This window comes from Salvia splendens, chromosome 2 (genome assembly GCF_004379255.2).
Source record: "Salvia splendens isolate huo1 chromosome 2, SspV2, whole genome shotgun sequence".
NCBI lineage: Eukaryota > Viridiplantae > Streptophyta > Magnoliopsida > Lamiales > Lamiaceae > Salvia > Salvia splendens.
Window position 1 is genome coordinate 21,240,320 of NC_056033.1, and position 22,589 is coordinate 21,262,908.

General features: G+C 37.0%; 1 protein-coding gene and 1 long non-coding RNA gene across 2 annotated transcripts; one reads left to right on the forward strand and one right to left on the reverse strand.

Annotated features, from left to right (window-relative positions):
• Positions 1-1,343: 1,343 nt before the first annotated feature.
• Positions 1,344-2,470, reverse strand: LOC121769340. Its single transcript, XR_006043532.1, has 2 exons — positions 2,119-2,470; positions 1,344-2,044 (listed from the first exon to the last, which is right to left on the reverse strand). It is a non-coding gene; the product is annotated as an uncharacterized LOC121769340 (long non-coding RNA).
• A 6,597-nt stretch (positions 2,471-9,067) lies between these two features.
• Positions 9,068-22,289, forward strand: LOC121791399 (E3 ubiquitin-protein ligase listerin-like). The gene is made up of 14 exons (XM_042189364.1): positions 9,068-9,272; positions 9,392-9,826; positions 10,164-10,247; positions 10,398-10,489; positions 11,121-11,223; positions 13,174-13,820; positions 13,946-14,423; positions 15,204-15,658; positions 16,602-17,274; positions 18,589-19,279; positions 19,522-20,528; positions 20,638-21,096; positions 21,270-21,500; positions 21,682-22,289. Exons 3-14 carry the CDS (start codon positions 10,194-10,196, stop codon positions 21,907-21,909), a joined length of 5,118 nt encoding a protein of 1,705 aa, XP_042045298.1. The 5' UTR covers positions 9,068-9,272; positions 9,392-9,826; positions 10,164-10,193; the 3' UTR covers positions 21,910-22,289.
• Positions 22,290-22,589: the final 300 nt, after the last annotated feature.

Here is a 22,589-nt window from a genome sequence, read left to right on the forward strand (position 1 = left end):
ATTGCCGAGATTCTCAAGAGGGAACACTGCCATTTGGGTGAATTTAGACCGACTCGCCAAGAGTGCACACTTCATTCTGGTTTCCATAATCTATGGATTGAACAAGCTGGCTCCAATCTACACAAAAGAGATAATTCGACTACATGGAGTCCCAGGGACTATCACGTCTGACTGCGACCCAAAATTCACCTCAAGATTTTGGATAAGTCTACAGAAAGAGCTTGGAACCAAATTGAACTTCAGCACAGCGTTTCACCCGCAAACCGATGGACAGTCCGAAAGAACGATCCAAACTCTCGAGGATATGTTGAGAGCCAAGGTACTCGACCGAGGGGGAAGTTGGGAGGCAGCACTACCACTGAATGAGTTTGCCTATAACAACAGTTTTCAGGCAACGATAAACATGGCGTCGTATAAGGCATTATACGGAAGAAAGTGTAGATCGCCGCTATACTGGGATGAAGTTGGCGAGAGAAGAATACTAGGACCCGATGCAGTTGAAGAGATGGTTGAAATTGTCCGACAAATTCGTGAAAGGATAAAAGAAGCTCAAGATAGACAGAAATCATACGCGGATGTCCGACGAACTGACTTACAATTCCAAGTTGGCGACAAAGTTTTCCTGAAGGTATCTCCGTCAAAAGGGATAACACGATTTGGCGTCAAGGGCAAATTGAAGCCGCGATTTATTGGGCCTTACGAATTCTTGAAGGAGTGGGCCCCGTTGCCTATCGATTGGCGCTACCACCAAACCTTGGAAATGTGCACAACTCTTCTCTTGTGTCGCAGTTACGAAAATATGTGTTCGACCCGAAGCACGTGATCCATTACGAATAAGTCACCTTGAATCCGGACTTGAGTTACGAGGAGAGACCCCAATCTATTTTGGACCGAAAGATCCAGAATGTGAGAAATAAACATGTTGCTTGTGTGAAAGTACTATGGGAAAATCATGGGCATGAAGAAGCCACGTGAGAGAATGAGGACAAGATGATGGAATTGTACCCAGAACTCTCTACTTGATGGTAACAAATTTCGGGATGAAATTTCTGTTAAGGTTGGTAGGATGTAACGCCCCACTTTTTTTGAACCCTAATTTTTGAACCTAAAGTACTTGCATTTAATGCATTTAATGTCGCGAAGTCCGTGGATTAATTGTCGAGTGGAATTTTTGTTGGTTACTTTCATGGCCTAATTTTGAGTTAGAATTTGACTGGGTCAACTTTGTTGAATATGTGACGTGGCTGCTTTGAATAATTGATGTGGGGTGAAATTAAATATTTTTGTATAATTGATAATTTGTTATGAGAGCTAGAAATTTGTGAAGTAAATCACAAAGCGAATTTAAATAATTCCTTTCCGTGAGGAATATTTATTAGACTCAATTTCGTGTTGGATCCGATAAATTGAATAGATAATACAAAAATCCTGTCTGGTGGAGAATAAATTGTGGGCCGCACAATTTAAATAAAATACAAAGGACCGTGAATTAAACTTATCTAATTAGTTCTGACCTGTTGACGTGGTCACCAAGCTGCATTAATTCAAATATTAAATAAAGATTCTGCAGAGATATTCCTCCTCCGTGAATCAAAAAAAAAGAAAAAATTTGAATTTCACTCCCCTCAACTCACGATTGAAACCGTCATCTCTCCCCACTCCGTAAATCTCTCCCAAATCACACACCTCTTTCCATACTAACAACCCTAATCTCCTCTTTTTCTACCGCCACTCCTCCATAAAATTTCATTCGCAATCAAGTTCCATCCCCACAAGTTGCTCCACTAAAATCAGCAATAAATTTCAAGAACAAGGCTGACATTCTTCTTATCTCAATCGAAACAGATTCAAGGTAATCCCATACACAGAATTTCCTCGCCTGCTATTCTACAATGTTTTGGAAAATCAACTCATTCATTCTTCCTGTCAGAAACCGAGAACTAAAGTGAGAGAGTTCCTGTTTTGTTCAGTTGCAAATCTGCAAATTGAAAGTATACCCTTCTTCCACCCCATTCTTATTTCATTCTTGTGCATCTCATGAAATCTGAAATAAATCTCTAATCGAGTAAATCGAAGCAACCGAATTAAGAACCGGACATAACTAAATCAAGAACGAACCTTTAATGGGAAAACGGGGCTGGTTCAGGGTGGATTCGCGGCTGCCGGAGCAGGCGCGGTCTCGGCAGACAACAGCGCGGCGGCAACGGCGGTACGAACCCAACGACGGTGTACGTCGGGCGGCGAATTGGAGCCGGTAGCGGCTGATCTGTGAACAGTGGAGAATAGAAGTGCCGAGGTGCTGTGGGATAGAGAGAGAGAATTGAATTTGGGGATCTTGTTATTTTCACTTTGTGAGAGAAATCGAGTGAGAAAGAGAGACGAAATGTGGTGTGTGTGTGTGTGTGTGTTCTTTGTTTGAATTTACAGTAGAGAGAGAGAGAGAGAGTTTTGAGGGAGAAAGGGAGCCGACGAATTTAAATCGGGAGTATAAACTGTATTCTTATAAGATCCTTATGAAATCCTTTAATATTTGACTTCTTATTTTATTATATATTACTTTAATATATTGAGTTTGATTTAAAATCTAGTTGAGGGAGTGTGCGTGTAAATCTCACAAAAAAATGAAGATTGGGAGTATACGTGTGGTATGATGAAAATTGAGAGTATAATTTGTATTCTTATGAAATCCCTTTTAATACATATTTGGAATTTGATTATGGAATTTGATATTTAGCCTAATTAGAGTGTGTGTTATGTTAATCGGGAGTTAGGCTCTTTTCTAATTTAAATTGCTTATGGGCATGTGGATGTTTTGTTTTGGGTTATGGAGTTAATTAAATCACCATGGATTGAGATATCTTTTTGCAAAATTGTTGGGGATGTAAGCGGCCGACTGGAATTAATCGAAATATTTAAGTTTTGATTCAGAAAGTTCATAATCTTGAACGAGGAAAATAATTGAAGACATAGGATGCATGCATCTTATTTATTTAATTTGAAAGTGTGTTGATTTATGTGTTAAGCACTCGAGGTGGGCTTTCTTTTAAATAAGGACAATGTCCTAACTATTTTATCGATGGGAATGAAATGTGAATATGTTATCATGCCGAGATTTTGGTTTTAAAGTGCCTATCTGAAATGGCTTTGCCATTATTATTTAAATCGAATTCGGGTCCTTGTAGGGCCGCAAACCCTACTTGGATTGGTGTACACCTATGGTAGACCGTGTGTCAGCGTACGGGTTGGCCGGTCTAGTGACTTGGTTTGTGGCCACATTCCAAGTCACGTATGAGCAGCTATGGTTGACGTCTATGGGAAAATGACTGCACAGTCGTGATTTTTGAACAATGGATATTTTGGTGCCACGGGAAAGCAAAAGCTAAAAGCCCGATGGTTACCTAACAATGGCATGATAAAATATAAATATTTTTGATAACTTGTTTTCGGCATAAGTCCACTGAGTATTTTATAGTACTCAGCCTGCATGTGTTTTTCCTATGTGCATGTTGAGCGATGTCGGGCTGGGTGGTGTTGAGCTTATATTGAAGTCTCGTTGGATTTATTTTGAACTCCGAGGGGCGTCGTGTCTAACTCCGAGGGGCGTCGTGTCTTCATACATGGCGTCACTCTTACTCTTGAATGCTTCCGCTGAATTATGACTGTTTCTTCCTCAATTATGTTAGTGAACCCTCTTCCATTCTTGGACTATTAGTTTTGATAATTGTTGACTTCGGATTCAAATGTTAAGAGTTTACTTTGATTTTCCCTAATTATTGAATATTAAATATTTTGGTCAAACTCTTTATTGAAACCCTAGAAAATTTTCCTTTCATAAAGTCCCTTTGGTCGCGACCTTCCGCATTTATTGACCCTAGAAAGGGCGGTCGTGACATGAAGAGTCCCAGGCAAAGCAGCATGTGTGAAGACACACTACTTTGGGCTACCTATTGCAACTTATTAACAATCATTACCCAACACCTTCGCCTTCTCGTACACGCTCAACCTGCACGTTAGAAAAGAAATATGCAGGGTTGAGTACTTAATATACTCAGTGGATATAGTGCCAAAATATAAGTTTCATTTAAATTTGTCAGCCACAGCTGAGTGAACACGAGGTTTTCATTTAAAAGCCCCATTCACTAAATTCCCTTTAATTTCATAAAATTGATTGCGCAATCACATAAACATACATACCATATCTGAACGTATGTGAACCGGGAATGTGGCCACATTCCACAACGGTCACTGGACCGACCAACTCGAAGGTTAGCTCACGATCCTCATATGTGTACACTAGTCCGAGTAGGGTTTGCGGCCCTAGTGGGACCCGAATTCGATTTAACATAAATGGCATATCTAAGCAGATAGGTCATCGTAAAAGTAAAACATGGCATGACAAACATGTTTGGGAAAAGATTCACATTTTCATACTGAAATCACGTTTCGAAAAGAATGCCCACCTCAAGCTATTTCCTTAGCCGAAGAGTTTTCTTTATTTGGTCTTTAAATGACGTGCGAAGACGCCCCTTTAGCAACATAAAGGCTTAAGAAGCCAAATAACTTAATGTGAATGCATCCTAAATGCATGATCATTTTATTCCTTTTTCCTTAATTCATGAGAAGTCCTTGAGCACTAATTAAATCATGCGATTTAATTTTATGTGGAGGTCTATCAATTATTCGTTTAACGAAAGAGCGTTACCTCCTATGAAAATTATTCAAGCATTAAAATAATCTGATGTCTATTCATTATTTTGTAATTAATTAGCGTACCATTAATTATTCGAGTACTTAAACTAAAGTCCGGGAATTAAATTTATCATCGTGGGATTAGAAAGTGGGCTATCATTATCTTGATCGGGCAAACACTGATTTAATTAAATTTCATTACCCATTCTTTTATTATTATGATTTTTTCTTTATTTGTGGCCCAATCTCCTTATATAAATTTTAAAGAAAACGGTCCATTTCCCTCATTACATTTCTTAGTCCAGAATGCTAAATGAGAGGCCCAATTTAGAATTTAATTTGGGGAGGCCCAAATTCTACATACTCCCAATCCGTCACCTCCCTTCTCCTCAAATTCGTTCTCTCAAGCAACAATCCCTAAATTAGGAACCCTAAATTGGAGATTTCCAATTCGAGCGCCCGTCGTTCTCTTTTTTTTTCTCCGGCGAAACCGTCGTTCGGTCGGGACCCGCCGGCTCTCCTCTCCATTTAACTTCTTCCGTAACCCTAGGTCGCGGGGATCGAGAAGCAGCGTCTCCCACCTCCGCTTCAGTCTGCCGCTGGTTCCACCGTCGCGCCATAGCCGCCGTCACTCGACCCGCACAGGCGACGGTTTCCGCCGCTGTCGCCCCTCGCCCTTCACAGCGACTCAGCGCCGCCGCTGGTAGCTTTGTTACGATCACAAATTGTAGAAGGAAGATCGCCGGCCGACGCTTCGTGGGAGTTTGCCGACATGATTATGGCAAAGGTATGTGGTTCCTTGTGGACAAGGAACCCTAAGAGGGGGTATTGTTGCATGCATGATTATAATAAGTGATACATACATGCATGCAACGTAGGCGAGCAACACATGCATGCATACGATCATATTAAGTGGGAGGTGATGTGGCGTTAGTTAGAGTTAGTTATGAACTCTGATTAACCAATGAGAGGAAGGCAACACGTGTTATCAACCAATATAAAGAGAGCTATGACGTGTAAAACGAGCTGACGTGGAAGATGACCGAGGCGAGCTAAGAAGCTTAGTATAAATAGTGTAATTGCTGTTTCTTTGGATTGTCGATAAAATTGCTGTGTAATCGTGAGCTTAGGTCGTGGACCGAGAGTTCTTCTTCGTTCATTCCTTCCTATCGTGTAATCTTGTTGTTGATTCAATAAAACGTTCTTTCTTTTGATCATTCACGAGTGGAGGCTGCGTTTTATCGTTGAGATCGGGTGTGCGAGCTAAGATAGGGAAGTTGCGAAGAAAAATCGTAACAAATGGTATCAGAGTTCATAACTAACTCTAACTAACCCCACATCACCTCCCACTTAATATGATCGTATGCATGCATGTGTTGCTCGCCTACGTTGCATGCATGTATGTATCACTTATTATAATCATGCATGCAACAAGCTTTTGCGACAGCCCCCTCGGCCTCAAGCTAAGCCCTCCTTTCCGTTCCTCTTTGGCCACTTAAAATTTTGGGCAGTACTACGTTTGGCTGGTATTTGGTGATTTGAGTTCGATTTGGAGTGATTCTACTATGTGCCTAAATTCCAGTTATCATTTAACAAGCTATCTACAAGGTTTAGGCAGTAGCTTGTGAAATATAATTCTTAGGTTTGAACACAGTGGTAAAGTTTCATATGGTGTTGCTACTGATTTTACTTTAGATTTAGCATATCATTTGAGATTTCGAAGTTGAGGTGTCTCTACATGAATGAAAGGGAGTCATAAGGGAAAATGGTGTGTTACCTCTTGAAGGTGGCAGAAGCTTGAATTTCAGCTTCTAAGATTCTTAAGGTTCACTTGTTTCTCCTAAAATTTTCGAGTTGCAGTGAAACGAAAAGGGGGTGAGTATGGGTGGAGTATGAAATATTTGTGGGAGGGGAAAGAAGAGAGGATTGTTACCTATGGGAAATAGGGCTGCCTGCAGGAACTCTGCAGCTAGTTTGTGTCTCGTTCTCAAGCCTGCTTGGTGGCTGAAAATTCAAGTGTGTGGAAGGGAAGATTGAGGGTGATAAGTAGGGGTTCTTATAGGCACATTGTAGTGTACTTAGGAGGATTTAAATGGCTGTTGCAGCAGTTTTGTTTTCATTTGTGGCATATCTCTGTGTTTGATTCTCTTGCACACTTTAATTTAAAATGTTTGGTGTTATTTGGTTGTACTTGGTACTTGGCTATTACTCCAATTTGTTGCAGGGGTGGTATTGGAGGTATATTAATCCATAGGTGCTGGTTTGAGGAGTGAACTTGCAGGCATTGACTTTCCCATCTTGGTGTGTCTTTGGTCCTCCAAAGTTAAAGAGGGTTGTCCCCATTCCCTATTACAAGCTTTCTTTAATTCCTTTCTTCCTTAGTAATTAAGATTTGTTTTGTTTCTTTTTTTTGTCTGAGGACTTGGGCTGCACAGCTGTTGTTCTGCTGCTGATCGGGAGGGTTTGGGCCCGACAGCCGGGTGGATGGGCCACGACTTGGGCTTGGGAAAAGAAGGCCCAAGGTTCAAGCAAAATAGGGTTTCGCTTCTTGAGTTTCTCTTTGGCCCATTGGTGACATTTTTTGTAATAGAGTAGTACTACGCATTTTCCTTCTCTTTCATTTATGTAAATTAAAGTGTCATTCCCGGGGTGTGCGAACGCTTTCGTTTGGGGAGAACCACTTCGCATCTTTGTACAACTTCAACATTTCTTCATTAGATGGTTCTAGTTTGTTCGAATATTTCTTCAATATTTATTTTGTGAATTACCAACGCTAAGTAAAAAGAGTTCTATTTTTTTCAACTAACAAAAAGCGACATTTCTTTAGTTCGACAAAACATAAGAAAAGGGCTTTTTAAAGGAGAGGGTATTACATATTAAATGTAGCAACTGTTGAATTTTTTATGTAATCTTTCATGGTGGATCCTTAAGATTCATAAACATTATTTAACACAGTTTCTAATTTCCAACACAATTACACTACACTAGCACTATTTATACTACTCACACTCATCATGGTACTATTCATACTATTCACAATATTATATACATTATTCACAACATTGTTGATATTATTCATAACACTATTCATACTATTTCGTATGTACCTTTTTACCGAGTACAAATTATTACTCCCTCCGTCCCCGAATAAGAGTCGCTAATTTCCATTTTGGGCCGTCCCCTATTAAGAGTCATTCTTTATTTTTACCATAAATGGTAGTAGGCCCCACATTCCACTAACTCACTCCACTCACATTTTATTATAAAACTAATATAAAATTGTGGGTCTCATATTCCACTAACTTTTTCAACCAACTTTTCTCTACATTTCTTCAAACTCGTGCCCGGTCAAAGAGCGACTCCTATTAGGGGACGGAGGGAGTATTTACTTGCCTAATTATTTGCAGGAGCATGCCTCGGGGAAATTGAGCTTCCGAAAAAAAGAGCACCAACTATTTGGGAAAATTAGTAGCTATTTGTAATAATATAAATTAAATAAATTTGTGCATTTTCCACGTGCCATCGAGAATTTTGCAAATCCTACTGAAATTTAAATTTATAAATGAATATTAATACGAGTATTTAATAATAACAAAAAACATGACGCTGGATAATATATCATTTAATATATTCGAATAGTTATACGTATAATTAATTTAAAATCTATAAAATTACTTAAACACGTTTTGATCATTTTAAAATATATTTTATAATTCAGAATATATTTTAACTTGAAATTCCATTTTTTTTACTATTATATTACATTTATCAAAATCTAACATACATAATTTTGATTTATGCAAAACTCAATCTTAATATAAAAATATGGAATTAAGCATATGAACGACATTTTAAAGTTATTGTTAGTTTATTTTAGGCATTATAGTAAGGATGACCTAAAATGATTTTAACATGCCTCAAACCGAATTTTATAATATGACACAAACCTGCTTAATAATGATCTTCCTTGTTTTTAGTTAGTTATTGACCATCAGATGACAAATTGCATAGTCTTGATTTGGTCTGGATTTTGTAATGAAATCAATTTTTGTATTAATCATTTTTCCTAACATATATATATAAATATATAAATTACAATTTATTTGTATGTAATTATTTATTTTGCAAAATTATATTGCAGTGTCGAATAACTTGCCAAATAATTAGAAAAATAACAAATAATTATAAATAATGCCTCATAAAATTATGGGTAAATCCTATTGGAGTTGAAAGCTAATTAGCATAAAATAATCTAAATAAATTTTATCAAATTAATTTTTGTAATCCTAACCAATTATATTTAAAATGTTTGTAAAGTGTCGCTCAAATATAAATAAGTCCATGGAAAATAAGGGCAATATTGTAATTCAGAAATTCTTCAGTCTTCAATCGAAAATCCCTTCGTCTCCATTCATTCCATCAAACCCAAAACCCCAAGCAGCTGATTTCTCAGTTCAAATTGAACTTATACAGTAGTATTTTAATTAGCTCAGTGCTTTTGATCTGATTCAATTCGAGTTGCAGAAAATGGGAAAAGCGAAGGGAGATGCTACAAGAACCAAATCTCGCCCCTCCAGCAGCAGGTCCCCCCCCCCCCCCACCCCAAATTTATAGAATAAATAATTTTTGATTTGTCTGAACCCTCTATGGTTATTAAAGAATAATTAACTGGTTTGGAAATTAAAAATTCAAAACTTTGCAGCATGGCTGCTTCGCTGTTGCCGTCGGGCGCCACCGTGGTAGGGTTCGGAGGCTACGTCGGGAGTTCACGTCTGGACTCATGACTCGCATCGACGCCAGATGCTGTTCCTGTAACAGTCAGTTTTAATTCAGTTTCTATTTTCGAGAGCTCAATTATAAAGTACTCCCTCCGTCCCGCACTAGTCGCACTTATTTCCTTTTTGGGCGTCCCAAGTTACTTGCACTCTTTCCATTTTTAGTAAAAAAAATTCACCTACAGCCGTCATTTTTGACTTTCCTATACACTCATTCCTTAATCTCCGAGCCGAAAAGGAAATGAGCGAGTAGCCCGGGACGGAGGGAGTATTACGTTTGAATTTTGTTGATTGAGCAGGATATTGATGGTGACCTGGCGCTGCATTTGAAGCGGCTGTCGCGGAAAGATCCCACAACCAAGGTAAAATGTAACGCCTCTTGCAATTTGAGCTTGTTATTTTTTTTGGATTTTGTGAGCCTTTATGCTTTGTTGATTGTTGTTTGTTGTGTTGATGATGGAATCTTGGGTGTTTGTTAAGATAAATTCATAGCTAGTGATAAAGAGAAATTACTCCGTTGGATGAAATATAGTTACTTCCATATAGGTCCTAGTTTGTGCATATTAAGTTAATGTCGGATAGGTTACCTTGTTGTGAATCATTGAATATGCTGATCAGAATATTGAATTGTTAATGTTTTTTCAACTGTGTAGAACATATAATATTGCTCTGGATTGCTTACTTTTGATTGTTACACAGCTTAAAGCTTTGACATCGCTTTCTCAACTTATGGAAGAGAAATCTGCAAAGGAATTAGTAGTGATCATTCCTCAGTGGGTAAAGGTAAAGCTCATGTCGATAAATTTTCTCGTTGATTTGTAAACCTGGACTTTCAAAGACTAGGTCCATCTTCATTCACCAGTTCGTACTGAAGGGCTCATCAGTATGCTGCTGAAAATTCTCACACATTAATGCTCATTTTCTCTTCCACAGGCATTTGAGTACAAGAAGCTGTTGCTCGACTACAACAGAGAAGTTCGACGAGCAACGCATGATACCATGACTAATCTTGTTACTGTTGTGGGGTTTGTGCTTGATTAATTTTATTTACTGATATAATTTTATGATGTCATAGATGTTTGTAATTTAAGAATTTAACAAAATTTAAAGTTGCTATATATTTTTATGTATATGCCTATATGGAGATGCTGCTTTGTAGATCTAGTCAGTTACAATCTAGAAATCTTGCAATTCCTATCAGCCCAGTCATTGGTAATCCAACCGGATCATGTAACTTCATACAAAAACTTGTTTAGAATATATTTTGAATTCAATGCTATTTTTTTATTGTAAATTTAGAAGATTATCAATAATAAAAATGTTCAGACTCACCTCACTTTCTCCTTATTTATACTTCAAACTGGTATAATTATTCAGCAGCTAAGAAGCATGGTTTCAGTACACAATTTGTTTTTCTATTTAACTGGACATTTTAGTATGTTTTAAGACTACAAAAACATTTTAGAGTGAGAAAAATATGATGAAAATATACACTTCCAATTTGGGCAAAAACTTGGTTTTGATCAGACCACGGATGACAGAATAAAAGTAACACCGGTTATCAATTTGCATGCAGTTTAATATGAATTCAAGTTATTTTTTAACGTTATTTGTGGTGCATCTACTATGTTCATCTTTTCCTTTTTCCATTTCCAGAAGAGACTTGGCTCCACACCTAAAGCCTTTGATAGGACCATGGTGGTTTTCGCAGTTTGATTCAATATATGAAGTTTCCCAAGCTGCCAAGCGGTCATTTCAGGTGTATATATGGTTGGAGCATGTTGTTGCTATACTATATATAAACTTGGTTTTTGAAACCTGTTGAACGTTGTATTACTTTCCAAACATTAGCCAGATGAAATGCCTTTGTTTCATACAAAATGTTTCCCAAAATGTTGAACGTTGGGGTAATTACATGTTTATACAAAATATTTTACCTTTGTTTCAATTTAGTAAAAAAAAGTATTAAGTTTACATATTTCATACAAAAAGTTACATTAGTGTACCAAAATAATACATTCCGTTAAGTCCCTACTAACACCGTTACTTCCAATTACATCATACATACAAAAAGTTTTATAAATGTTTCAAATTTGTACAAAAAGTTTTAAATTAAAACTTTCCATTAATTATTTCAAACACAGTTATTTTTATTACTCACAAAATTGAAAAACACATAGAAAAAAAACATCACTCTTCACCATCAAATTAGCGAATTGTATTTTATTGTCGAAGCTTTCTCATGTAATAATGGAGAATACAACTAAAAAGATATTGAATCTTTTTTGTAAAAATTAAATATTGACTTATTGACTGTTTGGAGCTTAGATTAGTCATTTTGTAAATATGAAATATGGACTTATTTTATGCTGTGTTCTATAAAGAATACAATAAAAAAAATAGAGTATATTGAGAAACATAATTTTTTTAAACCACGATCAATTGCTGGAAGAATTGATATTGACTGTTATTTTTTTAGAGTGATAATTGTATTAAATCTCTAATTATTCTTTTATTATGATGATAAGTTGGATAAATTATAACCTAACTAAAGGTGTTTAAAATATTTAACGGAATGTATTAATTTAAAACACTAATGTAACTTTTTGTATGAAATATGTAAATACTTTTTGTACTAAATTGAAACAACGGTAAAACATTTTGTATGAAACATGTAATTACCCCTCGATTTGTTTTTTGAATGTTATGATGCATATATATTTTTTAAACTGGGTGAAAATTCATACTCCCTCCGTCCCTCAAGAATATGCACTCTTTCCTTTTTAGTCCGTCCCACAAGAATATGCATTTTCTACTTTTGGAAAGTCTTTTCTCTCTAATGAGGTGGGACCCATTCTCCACTAACAATACTTTATTTACCTTTTCTCTCTACCTCTCTCTTATTTTACCAATTTAACATTAAAACCCGTGACGACCCCAAAGTGCATATTCTTTGGGGACGGAGGAGTAAATTTTATATTGTTCAATCTGTTTGAGGAGACTATTTCTGCTTATTCCTTTCCACTCTATCCACTTCAAGGACTCTGCATTACTCCAGATATCTGTGAATTTATGCCCTAACAAGGAAAAAGAAGTAATGTTTTTACCTTTTTGACAAAAGAATGCTATAGGAAATAAACTGTCTGACCTTCACATGAAAACAGAAGCTGCTGTTTCTCTTCGTGCTGTCTGCATTTGAGTCTGTGTTATGCAATTCAGGAATTTAAGCACTCCAAGTAGCAATTATCTCAGCTCTTCATTTATCATATTTTGACTTGAACTGTGCATCCATTATAACTGTCATCTGAAACTGGCACATGATCTGGAGGCAGAATATGCAAAGATAAACTTGATATATACTATCAATTGATCATCTCTCATGTCCTCCTCTCATTCCTCCTGCGAATTCAGCTGAGTGGTTAACTGGTGCTAAGCAGGTTCACAAGTGCATATATTTGCATGACCATAAAATCAATCTACCACCTAGATAGGGGGAAGATACCAAATCACCGCTGTTGTTTTCTTTACATGTAACAATCGTTTCATAATGGTCTTATCTTTTGAGCTCTGAAAAAATCTATGTTTCTTATATTCTTGATGCTTCAACACTGACTTTGATAGTCTTCTGTGAATTTGGTGTTCTTGTCATATTGTTGACTCTTGTTATGTTTTCGTCTTCCAAGGTCTCTTATATTATACTGAATGGCAGGTGCTTTCTTCATCATTACTGGCAGTAGCAGCTCTTTACGATATTTTCTTCGCTCGGTCTGGTTCAGAATATGTAATTGGTGAATCGAAGTATGGAGTGAAATCCCGGAGTGTAGCTCTTACATTTGCAGAAAAGTGGTTCTCAAATCATAATTATTTTCTAGATTTTTTAAAGTCTCAAAGCCCAGTTATTAGGTCAGCTGCATATTCAGTTATTAGAAGTTGTTTGAAAAACATTCCTCATGCAATCGGTGGAGGAGATATGAAAGTGCTTGCGGGAACCATACTTGGTTGTTTCCAGGAAAAGAACCCAGCTTGCCATTCATCAATGTGGGAAACTTTGTTTCTTTTCACAAAAAGCTTTCCAAACAGTTGGGCCTCTGTGAATGTTCAAAAAACCATAGTAAACCGATTATTAAATTTCCTTAAGAATGGCTGTTTTGGATCTCAGCAAGTATCATATCCATCTCTGGTTCTGTTTTTGGAAATAGTACCTTCAGAAGCAATCAATGGGGAGAAATTTCTTATTGAGTTTTTTAGAAGCCTCTGGGAAGGGAGAAGCCTGTCTTATTCGTCACAAGCAGATCAGCTTGCATTTTTTCTTGCAGCAGAAGAATGTTTTATTTGGAGCTTGCGAAATGCTTCCAGGTATGGAATATACAGCAGTTATCTACTCTACATAACTATCCATAAAATTACTTGTGGTTTTGGTAGTTTCTTTTCCTTTTTATCTTTTAAAGAGGTAACAGCTAATTCTGCCTATGTGGTATCAGATATGTTGATGGGGAAGATGGCATTTACCATCTACAGTGTAAGCTTGTAGAAGAGATTTTGCTAGGCCTATTCTGGCATGACTATTTATCGTCAGCCTGCTCAAAAGACCAGGATGTACTCTTTTCATCATACTCTCTGGGCCATTCAAATAGTAGCATCCAGCCTATTTATAAGGAGTCAAGAGAAGTAGTGAACAGTAAGTATTCGAGGGATCATAAGGAAAGTCTTGGGAAATGCATCATTAAGATCATTTCTGGGATTCACAGCATAAAACACGATCTGCTCTTGATTTTTTGTTCAAAATTTCAAGCGGGTTGTCTGGATATGTTTCAGAAAACAGAGTATTCTTCTCAAAAAATGCAGAAGATTGTCAAATTTATTTTACTACTTGATGGGGTGCAGAAAGGAGAGACATGGCCTTTGCTGGACTTAGTCGGACCCACTTTGGCAAAGTCTTTCCCATTAATTGGGACACTCGTAAGTTAAAGAAGGATACATTACTCTCTATGTTTAGTTATATGGCATGGATTTTCATATTCTACAGTGGTTTATCCTGACAGGCTCTGAATCCAACTTAAATTTGACCTTTGGGAAAGAATAGGCAGACTGTAGGTGTTTTTTTAATAATCCATATGATTAGTTCTTGAGTTATGAAAGTCATGTCAGGGTGTCAAAATGTGGCGAGTGCTAAATGGCCAAGAAAGGGAAGCTTCAGATAGAATCATAGAAACCATCTTCTATGAGATTTGATAAAAGTTCAATTAAATGGAAAGGCTTCCTTACTGGTAGATGCATGAGTGCTCTGGATCGCTAAATAGGTTAGAGCTTGAAATAAGATAAGAAACTAAAAACATTGAGACCCGTGCTTTATGTGACAAACGGGAAGACCTTTATTTCCTCTTATTTACATGAGCTTATGGGCTAGCGCTAGGCCACTGATTGTACCCCTAAATTCTTAACTGTATCTGAGAGGTGATGTTGCACTGTATTACTTTGCCATTAATTTTCCACAAAATGAGGACTAGCGTTATGTTCGTTATTTCGAGCAGCTATATTTGGTTTCTGGCTCATTGGGTTGACAATTAGAGATTTGTGCTGTCTTTTATGGAAATGATGTGCTAGTTCATACAGATGTTTTGTTACAGTTAGTTTAATATACCATGTTATGTACCCATTCAAAAACAAAACTCTGTTTATGTCACCTAACGAATTTTCTAGTCATTCATAACATCATTGTACATATTTGCTTTAAATCAGGACTCACCGGACGCAGTTCAGATAATTTTGGTTTCTGTATCTGTATTTGGACCTCGCAAGATAACTCAAGAGCTTACATGTAGTGAACTGGGAGAAGAACAGTTTCTGAAATCATTCAATGAGATAATTGTTCCTTGGTGCTTAAAAATATTTAGTCCAACTACTGCTGCTAGATTGGATCTCTTGCTTGCCTTAGTTGATGATGAGTGCTTCTCAGAGCAGTGGGATGCAATTGTTTCATATATAGTGGACAGAGAAAAGGTTGGTGTTGATCCTGCGGCTGTGGATAGAAACTGCATATCTGTCTTGGCTATTCTAATGGAGAAGGTAAGGGAGAGAACTAGGAAGACTGCATTGTGTCAAGACAACTGGCATCATGAACTTCTGGATTTGGTTGCTGTTCATGTTGCACAAGCCTATCCCCCGGTCGGAAATTCTGATGCTCAATTTTTGTGGTAGGCTGATCTCTCTCAAATATATTTCATCCTTTACATTGCTTGCAATTGCATTAAGAAATGGTGTTTGGTCTCTTGTTCCCCTACCTGCATTTTAAGATGTTGATAATTCTTTTACTTGAGTAGACTGAGATGTGAATACATTCTTCATTTACTATTTCTATTGACAACTGCAAAATGGCAATTCATATATCAGCTATAGTGCATTGGTTGAAAGCTGTTTATAGGTTGAAAGCAGGTTCATGCATATAGAACCTTTTAATTTAAACGATTAAACAATTACTGAGCATGTGGGAAAGCTTTAAGAATTTAAAGCTCCAGCATCTTTTGGGTGTGAGACTATCAACCAATTATTTTCAATGATCCTCTAATGATTCTTTTGTAGGTAAATTTAGCATTACTTTTAAATCATAAAGAATTCAAGGCACTTCTTTATTTCAGATGTAGCTACAGACAGTTGGATTTCTTGTTATGGTGTTATCTATTATATTGGGATAATTTATCCCTTTGTAAAAACTAATCTAAAATAGTTACTCATGTCCTATCCCAGAAAAAAATTGCTCTAGTAAACTCTAGTAATATATTTACAATATATTTTGCTGTGAGGATCTTGTAAATTCATGACTCTTTTCCTGTTACTGTTACACTATCATTATAGCATATTAGTTTGTGGAAACCATATTCTCCCTTATAATTGCAGTGACTGCTGACCAGTAACTTTCTTTCTGCAGAACAATATAATTAATTGTTCAATTAATTTGGTTTTGCTAATTGTGTTTTGAAAATTTTAGAAGTTACCATTTTTTATGTACTTCGTAGAATTGTTGACTCTGAACAGGCCTGTTCTTTGGTGGGATGTGAGATAGAGGGTCTATTTTTTTCCTTATCTTTGAGTAGTAGAATATTGATTTCTTAATCCATACGTTCCAATTTTTCTATACAGCACTGTCCTCGGTGGAGGATCAAAGGATGATAATATTTCGTTTGTCTCATGGAACACATCGGTTCGGATATTTCTATACAGCACTGTCCTAGGTTCTTTTTTGTTTAACGGGAGAAATCTTTCACACCGGAGTATGGGATCTTCTGATACTGTTTTGGAGAAAACTCATTTTGCCCTGGATGTTCTCCGTGGTAGTTCTTTTTCTCTCAGTACAGTTGAGGCTGAAAGCGAGCTTCTTCAAGACATATTGGCTGCTATTTTCATAATTGACTGGGAATTTAACTGGGTCAATGTTTCTGAGCACAAGTTTGATGAAGAGCATTCAGGAAAGACTGGGACCAGGTTGACATTTTATGAGGCTGTCCATGACTTCCGGTGCAAAGCATGCGGACAGTTATTGAAAGTGTTTGCCGTAAATAGCCAGAAGGTTTTGGCAACTACTTTGACTCAGGCAATAAAATGCATGTTGTTTATGGATAGTATATATTGTTCAGAGAATTTTATTTCTTCCTGCTGCCGTTGGGCACTTGATATTTTTGAACTTTTCTGTCAAGACCAAGTTGAGGAACAACAATTGTTGGACCAGTTATTGAGTAAGAATGAGTTGTGGCCATTGTGGGTCGTACCAGATAAGACTGGAGCCAGATTGAGAACTGACAATGTTCCTACTCAAGTGAGTTGTGTTGTGCTCTGTTATTCTTGTTTGCTTTATCAAATTGCACTTACTTACGCCCCTTATCTAGTTAGGCCAGACTAAACATTTTATTTGAACTTACTATCTCTGTATTACAAGATATAAGAGACCTTGCAAACTATTGTAGCTTCTAATAAATTTTCATTCACTATATAGTGCTCTAGCCTGAATGTCCTTGGTTGATATTTCTGAAGAATGTTTCATTCAGGAAATTTTATATCCATGTTTCATTCAGGAAATTTCTGAAGAGGTAGTAGGCATTCAAGGCTGAATTACGTGATTGGAAGTTTCAAACTTTCAAATGTCATGTCTGGATTACTATCATAGCAAAGTTTGTATTTCCTTCCCCTGAGCTGTAGTTGACCAATACTCCTTTCGTCCCCCAATAATCAATATGCATTCCATTTTGACCCGGCACAGGTTTTAAGAAATGTAATAGAAAGTTAGTTGAAAAAGTTAGTGAATGTGGTCCTTTTATAATAAAATGTGAGTGAGAATGAGTTAGTGGAATGTAGGGTCCACTATCAAAAGTGGTGAAATTTGATATGGGACAGACCAAAATGGAAAACTGGGACACATAATGGGGGACGGAGGGAGTATTATTTTGCTTTGGTTTTCTTATTTCTTCATAGATTTCGACTTCATAAAGTCTATACCCACTTAAACTTGCTCCCAATTTTTATTAGTTTATTTATCAACTAGATGACAGTGATTCTCAGCTTGCTGTAACAGTCTGTGTTAGTAAAAGTCGTCTATTTAGTTGTTTGCTTGAGTAATTTATTTAGGAAATATTTCATATTGCCCATAAATGCTTATATAGTCATATCCTAGATGCTTTGCAGTTTTATTTCTCAAATAGACAAAAGTCCAAAATTGGTCCTGTACATTTTCTTAAAAAAAGAGCTTTTGGTCCTAAATAATATGTTTTGGTCAATATTTAATGGTTCTGTAAAAAATTAACGGTTAACTGCGTTTTAAATTTCTAAATTGGTCCCGTACATTTAAGCATAAAACCTATTTGGGCCTACACATTTTAAGTGTTAGCTTTTGGTCCTAGACAATATATTTTGGTCCATATTTAACTAATCAATCAGGTCAAAGTGCAGTTGATCGTTAATTTTTTATTGAACCATTAACTATGGATAAAACATGCTATATTGTTTAGGACCAAAAGCTAACACACTTAATGTGTAGGACCAAAAAGGTTAATTGAGCAAATGTACATGACCAGTTTTGGACTTTAGTCTCTTAAATATAGGCAATGGAAGTTTACAACAACAATTTGTTTTGTAGGTACCCAAAAATTCCAAATTTGTTGCTCTGGTTGACAAACTAATATCTAAACTTGGATTTGATAGAATAATAGCTGGTTCTGTATTTGAAGCATCACCTTCTTCTGCTGAGTGTTCTGTGGGTAACTTGGCAATCAGTCAATCACATTATTATCGGCCTTGGCTTGCCGCTGAAATTTTGTGCACATGGAAATGGCTAGGCAGCAGCATTTTCAGTTCCTTTTTACCTTCTTTAATCAGCTATGTGAAGAGTAGAGATCATGGTTTGTCAGATTCAATTTTGAGAATTCTGCTTGATGGTGCCCTTGTCCATGGAGCTGGAAATGGGTTAAATCTCTTATGGCATGCTTCAGCTGATGAGTTAGAGGCTGTTGAGGAACCCTTTCTGAGAGCGCTAGCATCTTTGCTCTCTACATTGTTCCAAGAAGATGTGTGGGGAAATGACAAGGCTGCATCACTCTTCAAATTATTACTGGAGAAACTCTACATCGGTGATGCTGTGAATTCAAATTGCTTGGAGGTTTTACCATCTGTTGTTAACATACTTATTGCCCCTTTGGTCATTGGATATGGAGATTCTATGAACAATCAGCATGATCTGTATAGACTAAGTGAATTCCATAGTGCAACAGTTGACTGGATCAAGAAAGCCATATCGTTCCCCCCACTGAATACATGGCATACTGGAGAAGGTAGTCCTTAATTTTTTAATACATCATTTACAGCATGAATAATTATAAGTTTTGAATTAAAAGGAATCAGCTTCTTTAACAAATGCAGTTCATCTATTATATTTTAAGGCTTGTCTTTTTCCGAGTTCTAGTTGTGTATGGTAATACCCAGTTATTTGTTTAACAAGGGCCGAATAGCTATAATTGTTTCACCAATCATTATCAGTAATAACTAATTGCACCGATTGCTATCATTTCTGCAGATATGAAGGACTGGCTTCATTTGGTTATTTCTTGTTTCCCTGTCAAAATAACAGAGTTAATAGGTGGGGTAAAACCAGGGAGGTATGCCTCCCACGTGGAGAGAACCACGTTGTATGAGCTGTTTCTGAAGCAGAGGCAGGGGGCCTCGGCTGTTATAAATAAGCTACCTTTAGTGCAGAAGCTGATGTCGGAGTTGGTTGTTATTTCAGTTGGTTATTGCTGGGAAGATTTTGACGAAGATGACTGGAAATTTGTTATGCATCAGCTAAGATTTTGGATTGAAGCAGCAGTAGTCATGATAGAAGAAATTGTTGAAAATATCAATCAAACTTTAACGGATGGACCTAATGATTCCAATGCTTCATTAGATAAGATTAAAATAAATGTAGTGAGTATTGATTCTTTTGCCATAGAACTTGCAAGAAATGCACATGTTGGGTTTTCTTTGCTTTGTTCCCTCATCAAACCATGGGACAAGTTACAAGATGGAAATGTAAATCCTTTGGGGGATGATAAATGGGAATTCATCATTGATCGTATATTCGAAGGTGTTCTACGTTTGTTTTTCTGCACTGCTGTCACAGAGGCATTGGCGAATTCACATTGTCCTGAGGCTTCCTCTATTATTGCATTGTCTAGACTTGATCATCATAGGTTCTGGGAGTTGGTTGCTTCATGTTCTGTTCAGTCGAGTCCACACGCAAGAGACAAAGCTGTTAAATCATTAGAGGTTTGGGGGATAAATGAAGGAGCTATAAGCTCTTTGTATGCTTTAGTATTTTCATGCAAACCTTTCCCACCTCTGCAATATGCGGCTTTTATTCTTCTATCGACTGAGCCTGTGGCTCAATCGGCTATTACGTACTGTAGGGATGATGGTACAACTAATAATGAGGATTCTCTTGATACACCATCAGAAAATGCTCGTTTAAGGGAAGAAATTTCACACAAACTAGAAAAATTACCTCATGAAGTTCACGAAATGGATTTGGTGGCACATGAACGGGTGAGTAATATCTTGTTCAGGCAATAGCATTTGATTGTATGCTTTCTTACTTTTGTGTTATCCTATACTGTTATTCGTAACGATCATTGGTTTTATGTTGAATTCTCAGGTAAATGTATTTGTTGCTTGGTCTTTACTGCTATCACATATAGTATCCTTGCCCTCGTCATCACCTGAAAGGGAGAGACTGATCCAATATGTGCAAAATTCTACGAACCCAGCAATACTGGACTGTCTTTTCCAGCACATTCCCTTGGACCCATACATGGGCACCAGTTCAAAGAGAAAAGATATAGAGCTTCCTGCAGAAGTCTCTGAAGCAGCTAATGCTGCAAGACGAGCTGTCACATCGAGTTCGGTTTTGTTTTCTGTAGAGTTGCTTTGGCCCATTGCACCTGCAAAAATGGCTTCACTTGCTGGTGCAATATATGGTTTGATGCTTCATAATCTTCCAGCATACGTCCGAGGGTGGTTTAGTGATATACGTGACCGCTCAGCATTATCTGCTATTGAATCTTTCACAAAAGCATTGTGTAGCCCAACATTGATCTCAAATGAACTATCTCAGGTTTGCGTTGCTTGTTCTAGATTTTCATTTTTTTTCACATGATTGTGGCTATTATTATATAGGCCAAGAAAGAATAATATTTTTAGCTTTCTTCTGTCTTTTACTCCAGTGGTATTGTCCTTGTGCGTTGAGTTAACATTTTTGTTTGACTGGAGAGTCTTGTTTTTTTTCAGATTAAGAAAGCTAGTTTTGCGGATGAGAATTTCTCCATTGTCGTGAGCAAGTCAGCTAATGAGGTTGTGGCCACCTATAAGAAGGATGAAACAGGGATGGATCTAGTGATTCACCTTCCTCCGTCATATCCCCTGAGACCCGTTGATGTAGATTGTACCAGGAGCCTTGGCATAAGTGAGGTCAAGCGAAGAAAATGGTTAATGTCTTTGATGACATTTATCCGCAATCAGGTATTTCCGGCAGACTCAGTTACTTGTACCTTCTTGAGAGCTTCCCCTACTTTTTTATTAAATCCTCACGGTATTAACTTACTAGTATATAGTATGTACATCATTCCGTTGATGCTTATTGATAACACTTGGGACTTTTAAAACGTCGAACTTGAACATCACATGCTGATAATGTGTGCAGAATGGGGCCTTAGCTGAGGCAATAAGGATATGGAAAAACAATTTCGACAAGGAATTCGAAGGAGTCGAGGAGTGCCCCATTTGTTACAGTGTCATCCATACCGTCAGCCATAGTTTTCCACGTCTTGCATGCAAGACCTGCAAGCATAAATTCCATTCGGCTTGTCTTTACAAGTGGTTCTCGACTTCTCACAAATCAACTTGTCCATTGTGCCAGTCTCCCTTCTGATGCATCATATATCTCCAATGAGAGCCCTTTCGCCCTGCAATGCTCAAGTACAGAACTGTGCTTCTGAAAGTCGAGTTGTGATGATCACGGGATCGCTCTTATGTTTCTGATCCTTGAGCAAACTCGTCCTCGGAGTCTTTCCCGTTTCTTAATGGCATGGTAAGTCTCTTAACTCCTTTTGTTGTGCCTAGAAGCAATGATTTGATTCAGTATCTGAAACCACCCACTTTTATAAAATCACGAGGAATCCCCCATTTTGTATGTGAAGAGACGAAGAAGTAATTAGATGTGACAGACAATAGGTGCATGCTAAATTTTTTAAATTTTACATGGAATTTATACCTTCCCTTCCCCAACTTGTAAATTGTAACGTATTTGATTTAGAGTTTTTTTGGCTGAATTCGACCTCCAATATTTAAATCTTCAGGATTGACAAACTTTTAGTCCAACACAATTGGATATTAAATGTATGCCAGCAAAGGCGTTAGTAGTTCATTAGTTATAAAACGCCTACACGGCTGTTTTGGCGGTTTTATTAGTTATTTACTACTACTACATTCCTCAATCAAAACTTTTGGATATGAAAATTAAAAAATTATATTAAAAGATAGATGAATAAAATATGATAAAGAAATAGTAAAGTAGGTGATGGAGTAAAAATAAAAGTGAATATGCATGTT

What these genes read in the sequence shown, in the direction of transcription:
- LOC121791399 (XM_042189364.1), top strand. Translation starts at nt 10,194, where the DNA reads ATGGAAGAGAAATCTGCAAAGGAATTAGTAGTGATCATTCCTCAGTGG. An exon ending in CTGACAATGTTCCTACTCAA is followed by an intron (nt 17,275 to 18,588) that starts GTGAGTTGTGTT and finishes TTTGTTTTGTAG; the next exon opens with GTACCCAAAAATTCCAAATT. An exon ending in TCTCAAATGAACTATCTCAG is followed by an intron (nt 21,097 to 21,269) that starts GTTTGCGTTGCT and finishes GTTTTTTTTCAG; the next exon opens with ATTAAGAAAGCTAGTTTTGC.